This window comes from Psammomys obesus, unplaced genomic scaffold, assembly GCF_907164565.1.
Source record: "Psammomys obesus unplaced genomic scaffold, mPsaObe1.curated_primary_1811, whole genome shotgun sequence".
NCBI classification, from domain to species: domain Eukaryota; kingdom Metazoa; phylum Chordata; class Mammalia; order Rodentia; family Muridae; genus Psammomys; species Psammomys obesus.
In genome coordinates, this window is record NW_026593286.1 from 9,414,485 (window position 1) to 9,425,338 (window position 10,854).

Here is a 10,854-nt window from a genome sequence, read left to right on the forward strand (position 1 = left end):
AAACCTTTCACTTGGATTACATATCACATATCCTGCATATCAGATGTTTGCAAAATCACAGTTATGAAATAGGAACAAAATAACTATGGTTGGGGGTCACCACAACATGAGGAACTGTGTTAAAGGACTGCAACATTAGGAAGGCCGAGATCCACTGATTTAGAGAATAACGTATGGGGGCAATAATATGAAATCTGAGTGGTTTAAAAGTGTGGGTAAGGATATTCCTCATCACTGTGTACAGAATCATGCTGTGTGAACTAATACGGTCAGCTCAAAGATGCCCACAAGCCATTGCAGTTTTCTGCAGCTGGACTCAACTGCAGGCAGGCTACTCCACTTACAGCATCCGCGTCACCCCTTCCTTGGAGTATCTACATTAGTAAACTTTCTTTTGTGCTTTTTTTCTTTGTCCCTTTGAGATATAAATGTTTGAAAAGCCATGCTTTACAACCTCAGTATGTCTTTCTCTAGGACCCAAGAATCAGCCTTCAGTTCTGCCCTCACTTCTTCAGGTGAGTGTTATTCCAAAACTGTAAAACTCTTTCATCATGAAGTTAGGATAAATTTACTCTCCTGTTGGCAAAGCCAGTTAACAAACACATTAGCTCTTAAAAGTGAGTCTGTCCTTTGTCTCAGCAAAATTGAGTCCAGATTTGGTACTGACTTATTTTTGATACTTTACACCTTTGTTCAGCTTTGTCCAGTGTAATCTTTGCTCTGAAAAGCATGTTGATACCCTGCCAATTTGGAGGGCCATGAATTTACAGCTGGACTAGAAAACAAATACTGAAGGAGCCCAGTGACCTGCAGTCACCTGAGGATCAAAAAGACGAACTAGACGGAGCCACAAGAAAACCACTGAAGTGTGAGTGTGGCACAGGGGAGGGAAAGGGTCAAGGATATGGACAGGAAACTGATTCAGTGTTGCATTCTGGGATTTAGGCAGATGGGGGGGCAGACTCAAGAAATTAAAGACGTTTATGGAATTAAAAGAGAAACAAAGCAGTGGAAGTTGGTACTAGTGAATTTAAATAGCAAGATGGCAGTAGTCATCCTCTGGAACTGGCCATCGCAGAGCTTGTTACCACTGGAGTCTGGAGTCCTTTGCTTGCTTTCACTATCTCAATCATGAAGGCACTACCTTAAAATCACTACTACCTCTGGCAAACCCCATCTTTAGGCACTTCTGCACCATAGACACACACACACACACACACACACACACACACACACGGCCATGTACACACACCCTTACACATACACACCCACTAACACATTGTGAACCAGAGCTTTGGTGTATAGATGTTGATTTTCCAGCCCACAGTGTTAAGCACATCCTTCCTTTCTTGGCAAGATTCCCTGGAAACCCTGTCAAAACCTACAAGGCCCAAGTAGAAATCCTGGCCCTTCCCTTAACTATTAAAACTACTTCTATAAGTTTAAGAAATGTCTCTTTGTCCTTCTTAATTGTAGGATAAACGTAAAATTTGAGGATTTTGTTGGTGGGGTTTTTGCCGTTGGCTAGGCTTGGGGTGGGGAGTATTTTACACTTTTGTTGTAAAACAGGAAACATCCCTTTACTCAATTTGACACTGGCACCCACAGTGAGTCATGTGCGGGCAGGTTCTACCAACCAGAGAAAGTATAGCTAACTTTCACAGCAGGGCAGGAGGAGGGCAGGATGTGTCAGGCCCAGGCAAGGTCAGGCTAGGCGAAGGAGGATGTACAGGATGGCGAAAGAGCCAAACCAGGCAGATGGGGAGGAGCAGGCTGGCTCATGAGTGAGTCCTGAGAGCTGAAGCCAAGGAAGCAAAGCCCTTTCAACAGCAAAATGTAACATCTCAGGCCAGATCAGATTGTGCCCAACCCACCAGATACAAGGAGCCACCGGAACTGGGTGATGAAAAAGGGTGGGGATGCTGCTATAATCATCACAGACTTATTTATTTTAACAAGACTATCTTACTAAAGTTGACAATGCCACAGGATCTACTTGGAGTCCGTACCTCACAGGCACCCAACAAAATGCCAAAGCCAAGGTGGCTTCACTTGTTAAAACAAAGAGAGCTTGCTGATTCCCCACTACCACTCCAGGACATGGGAGGAGAGTCCAAACTCGCATACACACATAGTGATACCCTTGGAGTATTTCATTGAAGCAGCCACTGCCTTGAAATGTCCATAAATTGCTCTTAAATAAGTCAGGTGGTGTGGATGCATGGATAAAGAAATCTTATCAGTACTGTTCCCCTAAGAGGATTGTGGTTCCCCCTCCCCTCACATAACAGGACTAAGGTAGACCAAAGAAATTTCTATGATCAAAGACCTCACATTAGGAACTGGAGATCTTGTATCAGTCTTGGATTGTGGCGATGGCTCAATACATAAGGGCTCAGCGGGAAAAGATGAGGGCCAGAGTTCAGATCCTCAGTACTCACATCACATGTGCATCAAGTGTGCATCTCAGACAGGCAGATTGTTGTGACTTACCAGGTAAGTCTAGGCCATATCGTGAACTCAGACCAACCAAGGAGAGACCCTGTCTCCAAGATACGGTGGAGGACGAAAGGGGATGACATCCAGTGTTGGCCTCTGCCTTGACTTTAACTGAGTTCCCGTTTGTTTCACCTCTCTTTCCTCTGTTACCAGAGACCCCGCCTGCCTTGGCCTTTTTAGGGGTTCCCTGGCAACCCCATGATGAAGCTCAAGCCACTCCACTTAGTAAAGCTAACAGTCTTAATCGGCTGTCTCACTCCTACTTCACTTCTTGCATGCATCCTGCTTCGTCCCGTGTTGTTCCATGGGAGCATGACTGTGACTGACACATCAGGTCGGACAATTCTTCATTGTGCAGAAGTATTCTGTGCATGCCAGTAGGTTTGCCCACTGCATGCCTGTGCTACCCACCCTGCCCACTGCATGCCTGTGCTACCCACCCTCAGGTATTGTGACAACTAAAACATGCCCCAGATGCTTCCAAGCACTCTGCACTGCCCCCTTTCAACTGACTACCTCCCACCTCAAGTGCTGAGCTCGGCCACGTGGAGCTGCTCTGGTTATAGTCCAGGAACACAGAATTAGCTGCTTAATATGGCTAACCTAAATATCCTGTTCTCCTGGAAGCCCTCCCTAATGATGTACAGGTGTACCCTATGACTGTCTATAGCAAAGTGCTTGCCACCAGGCATTGTAATAACCAGGCTGCTTGTCGTCTCTCCCCACATGACTTAACCCTCATTAACTATGAGCAAGTTACCCACCCTTGCCTGATCTCATCTCTCTAGCACTTGACACAGTGTTTGGCACATAATGAGGCTAACCCTGGGCTGACTGAACCAATGAATGGGATGTTAGGCATACTTTCCCTGATGACTCAAGGTTATATTCCTGGGCACTGACATGTCTTCAGGGCATTCCTGGGCCATTTACTTTTTTGGCATTTCATCAAATGACCCACCTCTGGCCTGCACTGCAAGTGTGTGTCTGTAATTTGCTTCATTGCATCAGCATGACTGCCTTCAAGCATCCTTAGTGTTCTTTAGAAACAGAGGCAGGCCATGTGGAGGCTCACAGTGAATGATGCCATTCTTTCAGAATCTTATTACTAGATTCTCTCTAGCTTTAATCATCTTCAGTCTTTCCTCTAGCTACTAAGGCAGCTCTGTCTGAGACCATCCTGAGTAGTTACTTTCCTTTGGAAAATTGCTGAAATTGTTTCTCTTTAAAGTAGAGAAACATTCCTAGCTGAAATGAAGAGTAGCTGATAGAAAGATGAGCCAAATGACTTCTCCAAGTATTTTCTAAATGGTTGTTGTTTTTCTACAGCCACAAAATTCTACTTATTTATGATTATACCAATCAACATTGGACTATGGGCCTCAAATATAGGACCATTCTAATTTGGTGGGAATGACTTCCAATTATAAAACTGCAACTTTTCTGTTGTAATCCATATAGATAAAGCTCAGGCCATGAGGAGGAGAAGTAAAAGGGAAAGCCAGGCAGAAATGAATGAAGACACACATTTTTCAGAAAATATTTATGTATATTGTGCCATTAGACATCTTCAATATTCATCTCAATAAATAATATGTGACTCCATCAATAAGTAAATTTTCAGTTCTTTTATTTTCAATATATTTTCATAGTTCTTTTCTACTTTATAAGGTAGTTACATCAACTTGAGAGACAATTAAATACACAGAAGAAAATTAAATATTTTTACAATAGCTTATTGCTCACAAGAAGATCTATATTATCATATTCCCTTAAGTATAATATTACTTACACTAAGCCCCCCTCATAGATTGTGCGAAATTGACATTAAATAGCTAAACATAGAAAACCCATATCTATAAATAACATAAAACACAACTTAACTCTAACATGAGCTTAAAGAAGACACAATATGATGCAATATGAATCAACTTCATCCATTGGACCAGTCCAGTGGGACACAAATCAGGTCTGCTCAGTGATGTGCAGGTGAAGCCTCCATCCCCCCTTGTGATCACTTCCTCCCTGGGCTGTGTCCAATTCCATCCCAGGAAAGAATCCGTGTTTACATCCTCTTGACTTTTAGACTATAATAAAAGAGGAAAAGTGCAGACTGTGAATGGAGAACTGGATGGTAAGACCGGCTTTGACCTAGAGGTTACTTCACATACCTTCAATCTCATCTCAATATGAAAAGAGGAATTTGACTCTGACAAAGGGTGATCTCGCCCAACACAACTAAGCTAGTTAATGACAGGAACAGGATACGAACACCTATCTAGGGTTTCTATGTTTCTAAGTTCTAAGTTTCTATGGTGCAATAGTGTGAGGTATTGTCTATTGATAAAGCTCTACATTAAATTGATGTAAACCAGAATCATTGGTCTTTTTTTAGCTAAGCTTATTTTTCCGGGTTTAGAGACCAACCAAGTGTCAGGAGATCTATAAATGATATAAAGAGGAAATGTCTTCCCAACGAGAGTCAAGCAGCTAGTGACTATCAGATGCAAAGGGAAATCTAACGCATCATATGAGACAAGTCATTAAGTTAAGATAATAAACATGACAATGGAATTGACATATAAGTAGAAATGCATCCTATGCTTGCAAGAGCTAAGTCAAATTTCCCCTTCTAAAACTCGATGTCACCAAACTGAAGAACTCCAACAGGTTGCGACCCACCCTCTGCACCTTTGTTTTCCCCATCATTTGGAGAGAACCTGCTTGCCCTTCAGTGGTCCATACCTGAGGAGGTGCACAGCCTTTTTCACCCAGCTCTGCTTTGGATCGGCACACACAGAAAATTTCTTTTTCATGTGAAAGCTGAAAATCAAAAATTAAAATTTTGATTTGCATTCATTAAGCTTTTGAATGCATTTGTTTGTTTGTTAGTTTTTTCACAGAACATGCAGTGGAAGCTTTATATGCTACTTGAATGTTCTATCCACTAAACCTTTGGATACAGAGATGAAAGGATAGGGAAAATGCTTATAATAATTTCTGGTAGAAGGAATGAAGGGACTCCTTTGGACTATTCCTAAAATGTAACAGATGACTGTACAATTGCAGAAGACAAAATCCCAGACTGGTCATTCAATGTTGCTTCCCATGGAGGCTCATCACATATACGGATGTGGGTAGTAGCTTGTATTATTCCAAAACACAACACTCAAAATGAACCATGAGTATTTTAAGTAATATTACAATTTGCCCCATTTTCTAGTAGAAAATGCTCATTTCAAAGACGTCCTCCATGTATCACAGTCAACAAATTTATCCTGGAAAGGGACTTCTGCCCTGTGAAAAGTTTACTTTTTTAAACACTAAAAGCTAAGCTCCTGATTTACTTTGGTCCTACTTAAACTTTTGAAGTGTGCATGAAATAAAGCCCTGTGTCCCTGCCGTAACTGAGTTAGAGTTGGTGAAGGGCTTACATGATGGCATCAATGTCACAAGCCTCGTCGGCCGTCTGTCTTGTGAAACCCACAATAGCTCTGTGAGGAAGAACCTGCTGCGTGTACCGAAGGCAGCAGTCGAAGTTGCTTGCTGCTAAAAGAAAAATAAAATGTATTGAGTCCACAGGAATGAATCTTCCTGTCTTTGAAGCCTAGTTGGGGTCTTTGAGGTCCAACTTAACATAGTTCCAGGTTATCATTTTTAAAAGTGGCGTGCTGTGATGTTTTGGCTTCACTATCTTAGCTTACAAGCCCATGGCTTCCCTCCATCATCAATAAGAAATGCAAATATTTCATTTCAGTTTGCTGTAACCACTCAAGAACATAGCTGCTCATCTCTGCCACCATCATTTAAAAACAAATTCATTATAGAGAGGCCTTTCATATTCAGAACAGAGGGGGAGGACAAATTTCAATCTGTCCTCTGGCGACTGAGTAGGCAGAAGTGAAATTACAAAGAAAATGTGATTTTCTAGGAACCATGAAAAAAATTTTACAGAGGAAAATGTAGCTATTAGGAATCATGCTAAAGCATTCTAAAACTGCTGGGTTGACTAGTGGAGCCTAAATCCTGTTCAAAAAGTTCACCACGTGTTCCCAGGCATGCACCTGTTGCAGATAGTGATATCATAAAGCAATATTTGGGCACTCCTCGAAGTTAAAGTGTAACCTGCTAAGGGACTGGATAAATGTTATCTCGAAGTTGGAGAACAATGTCCTGTGGGCCTCATAGGGACACTGAGGTCAAGTGTCATAGCAGAAAGCTTAAGGGTAAGTTATGAAGTTCACTAACATGAGCTTCTCTAACATTACTTAGTTGGAAGGTTAAAAAGGCAGGGCAGAGGGGTTGGAAGTGAAATATCCTACACATTTCTGAATGACCATGTATCCTGAAATGTCACACTCTGGCACATCACTCCCAGAATGGTGCATGGGCCTTGTCCTGAAGTTCAGGTATCTCTGAAAGCCCATCACTCTCCATGTCTGCTAGGATTGACAGCAGAGAAGAGAACCTGATTGCTAGCATCAAGTCTTCCTTTTCTTACCTGTGAGCCAACCAGTCTTTCTTATATACTCTTTATCAGGCTGCTGTCTACAGGGACCCCTAGATAAGACCTAGGGGACACAGAAGCCCTCTCCCCTCCTGTACCAGCAGAAAGGGGCCACACTTACCTTCTGACTGGCTGCAGAGGTGAGCTAGCAGCACACATGCCAAAGCAAGGAAGAGCAGAGGCTTGACACTGTGGGACATTCTCAGCTCCAGGGATGGTCTGCTCAGGGCTGCCTACCCAGTGCCTGTGAGTGCTCTTCTGCTCCAGCAGCAGACCTACTTATAGCAAAATATTGGGAATGTACACAAGGAGGCGTGTTCTCACCAGGGGTTTTCCCCATTGATTAATCTGCCTCATCATGTCATCACAAAGAAAACCCACAGGAAAACTTCCTGCCTTTCCCTACTGTTGGGAAGGTGTGAAGGTCAAGTGGGGGCTGGAGAGGGCCAGGGAGGAGTGGATTGTGTTAATTCCTCTGGATGTAGGAAGAAGAAATGCAGCTCAGACTAGTGGCCTAGAAATGGCACCTGTCCAGGTTTAGCTTAATCTCTCTGTCTCTCTTTTTCCTCTATGTGAAAGAAGGGAACAGCCTCTGAATGGCAACATTTCTTACTCCTATTGTTCCACCGGTTTCCTTCCCACAGCCATCCCTAGAGGGGAAAGAGCAGGAGGGATGCCAGGCAGGCTGCTGCACATGCCTGTGATGGCATGGCTGATATTCAGCTGTCACAAAAGATTCTGGATTTCTAGACTGACATCCACACAGGCAATAAAACAACATGACTGACGTGTCCCAAACTATTATGGAAAATACCAGCCTCACTACCAGCCCCAAGCAGCAGCTTCATCTCGGTTTTATAGGAACTACTCGGAGAATCACTCATATTTCTAGAACTTCTATCAATACTGCAGCCCAGAAAATTCCCTCAACCTGCCTTTTGTTCTATGTTTTGATGTACTTAATAGAGCGCCTAAGGGAAGGAAGAAAACTATCACTGTCAGAAAAAAACAATACAAAAATGGTGGTGGTGATGATGATGATGATGTATCGGAATCCCAGTGTATGATAAGAACTGTATAACTGTATACCAGGGAAAAATTGGGTGGAAATAAGAGAACAAAAAAAAAAAAAAAAAAAAAAAAAAGGAAATAAAAGACAATTGTAGTTTGCTAGCACTGTACTAGACATGATAGGTTTTACATAAAACAAATGGATGCTGCTCCAGAGAAGGAGAGATACTTGGACTGTTAAAGTATCTATCCATTCAGGAACATAGGAGTGTGTGTGTGTCTGTGTGTGTCTGTGTGTGTGTGTGTGTGTGTGTGTGTGTGTGGTGTGTGTGTGAACGTTATTAACATATAACATCAAGCAATTGTGCCACTAAATACATGAAGCAGAAATTTGCAAAAAGCTGAAGAGAGGGTGAGAAAATTCAATAATACAATAAAGTGAAGATTCCATTCCACTCTTGTCTTCAGTTATCAGGAAAAGTGGGCTGAGGATCCATTCCCCAAAATAGCGAACTCAAACAGTGCTCTAAGCTGACTAGATGACAGACATCTCCAGAACATTCTACCCAGAAATAAAACAGCCCTTCCTCTCCACTGCAGATGAAAGATCCTCCTAGATACACTATGAGGTACATCACTAAAAAAGTCCAAATAAATTTCAAAGGTGCTTAAATAACACAGACTATGTTTTAAAATACGATGAAATTAAACCACCAATCAATAAGAGGAAGGGACTTGGGGATTCATGAGTGTAGAAACATTGATTGACATATTCCTAAATTACCAACATGTCAAAAAATTACTAGAAGTAGAAAAATACCAAGAGATGAGTGAAAAAAAAATACAGCATTCCAAAACTCAGGGGAGGCTATAGGAACCGTACTCAGAGGGGAGCCCACAGCTGCAACACCTCCATTAAAACTAAGAAAAATGTCCAGTCAGTGACTTTCCCCTCCACTTCAAGGCACCTGGAAAAGGAGAGCAATCCAAACCCAAAGCAATCTAAGGGAGGAAACAGTACTGACCAGAGCAGAGTAAGTGTGGCACAGGAGCGAAAAGCACTAGAGGAAATCGATGGGACACAACCTTATTTTCAGTCATGGTCAGCATTAGTGGGCTTTAATTATGATAGCTGGAACGATAGAAAAGAAAACTCCCTCATGAATGAGAGCACATCACTACTGACGTTAAGGCAATCAGAATTAAAAGGGAAAGCTGTAGGCAACTGTGTGTCAATCAAGCATAATAACACGAATGAAAGGAACACATTAGTAAAACTCATTTAGAACTGGAATAGATTTAAACAAGGTATCACATTAGTAACTATAGTTTGTCTTCACAAGGAAAACTCCAGGACCAAATGGTTTCTCTGGTAAGTTATGTCGGCCTTCCACAGCTTTAACAAAAAGTCAGGACAGAAAATTTACAACTTGTTCTGTGAGTACGGTGTTGACTGACAATAATAAAATGAGCGAAAGCCCTCATGAGGAAAGGAAACTGCAGGTCAGCATCTCTCATGGGGAGATGAGTCAGACATTGAAAGCTTGCACTGCCTTGCTGAGGGTCCTATCTCAGTTTCCAACACCCAAGGTAGGCAGCTCATCTCTACCTCCATCCACAGGGGAATCTGATGCCCTCCCCTGGCCTCACAGGGACAAGAATAAGCTAAATCTTTTTTGAAGCTTTTACAAAGGAGCAGACACAAAAGTCTGCATCAACACACCAGCACACTGACTCTAACCACTTCTATAAAAGGCTCATACATCACACTTGGGATTTATTATACCAGCCAATTAGAACATTGGCAACTCCAGAGGGTATGGAACTGAACGATGTATACTGCAACATAAAAAAAAAAATCCCTATTTGATAGACTCTAGTGCTTACTCATGATAAAAATACTCAATCTTGGAGCCTTAGAGAAATTCCTCCATCTGATAAGGTTGATCTGTAAAAAAAACCCAGCGTTAATGTCACGCTTACGGGTGGAAGGCTTAATACCTGATCCTGAGGGCATGGACAGGACAAGGATGTCTGCTGTCACCAGTTATGTTTAGCACTGTACTGGAAGTGCAAGCAAAAGTGATCAAGCATGAAACAGGGAAGGACGACGGAGGCACCCAGACGTTAGGGGACTAGGCATTGTATTAATGTGCAGATAAGGTAAACTTTTACATGCAAAATTCTTTTCAAAATCCTCGAGGATGATGTACTTTGGGATTAGAGTGTTTAAAGCTCTTTGATTTGATTCTTGAGTCAAATATTCCAATGTAAATTGTAGTCAAGCACAGTGTTTTGTTTTGTTTTGTTTTCTATCACAAGTCTGTTGATATTATTAAATTCTGGTATATTTAGTATAAAAAAAAGGGGGGGGAGGAAGAAAAAATCCTCTACTGTGATTAGAACTGATAAGCAAGTTCATTGAGGTCCAAGATTCAAGCTCACTATACAAAATCAATTGTATGTCTAAACACCATCAGTGAATATTCTGAAAATACAACTAAAAAGACAATTTTACGATGGCATCAAAAAATAAAATATGAGCTGCTGCTGGTGGTATGTATATGCCTATAATATCAGCACTTTGAAATTAGAAAGAATATAACAGCATGAATTTGAGAAAAGAAAGGATCAGGGAGACGGCTCAGCAGAAAAAGGCATTTTCCCCTGAGCCAGACCTCCTGTGTTTGACCCCAGAACTCACAGAGTGAAAGCAGAAAACCGCTCCTGAACTTTGTCCTCTGACCTGTGAAGAAATGCACACACACAGTGACGTAGGCACAAAAAATATCTTCTTAATTTGACATAAATAAAAAAATACTAAAAACTAAACAAAA

The 10,854-nt window shown here is 41.8% G+C and overlaps 1 protein-coding gene across 2 annotated transcripts; it reads right to left on the reverse strand.

The window, feature by feature from the left end:
• Nucleotides 1–4,163: 4,163 nt before the first annotated feature.
• Ccl20 (C-C motif chemokine ligand 20) lies at nt 4,164–7,234 on the reverse strand. 2 transcript variants are annotated; one of them, XM_055616990.1, is made up of 4 exons: nt 7,128–7,234; nt 5,934–6,045; nt 5,245–5,322; nt 4,164–4,586 (listed from the first exon to the last, which is right to left on the reverse strand). In XM_055616990.1, exons 1-4 carry the CDS (start codon nt 7,204–7,206, stop codon nt 4,565–4,567), a joined length of 291 nt encoding a protein of 96 aa, XP_055472965.1. In that variant the 5' UTR covers nt 7,207–7,234; the 3' UTR covers nt 4,164–4,564. The 2 variants fall into 2 exon arrangements, with proteins under 2 accessions (XP_055472965.1, XP_055472964.1); XM_055616989.1 differs by having other exon boundaries at nt 4,240–4,586; nt 5,934–6,048.
• Nucleotides 7,235–10,854: the final 3,620 nt, after the last annotated feature.

What these genes read in the sequence shown, in the direction of transcription:
- Ccl20 (XM_055616989.1), bottom strand. Translation starts at nt 7,206, where the DNA reads ATGTCCCACAGTGTCAAGCCTCTGCTCTTCCTTGCTTTGGCATGTGTG. An exon ending in TGTGACATTGATGCCATCAT is followed by an intron (nt 5,323 to 5,933) that starts GTAAGCCCTTCA and finishes TTTGATTTTCAG; the next exon opens with CTTTCACATGAAAAAGAAAT. An exon ending in AAGGCTGTGCACCTCCTCAG is followed by an intron (nt 4,587 to 5,244) that starts GTATGGACCACT and finishes CTTTTATTATAG; the next exon opens with TCTAAAAGTCAAGAGGATGT.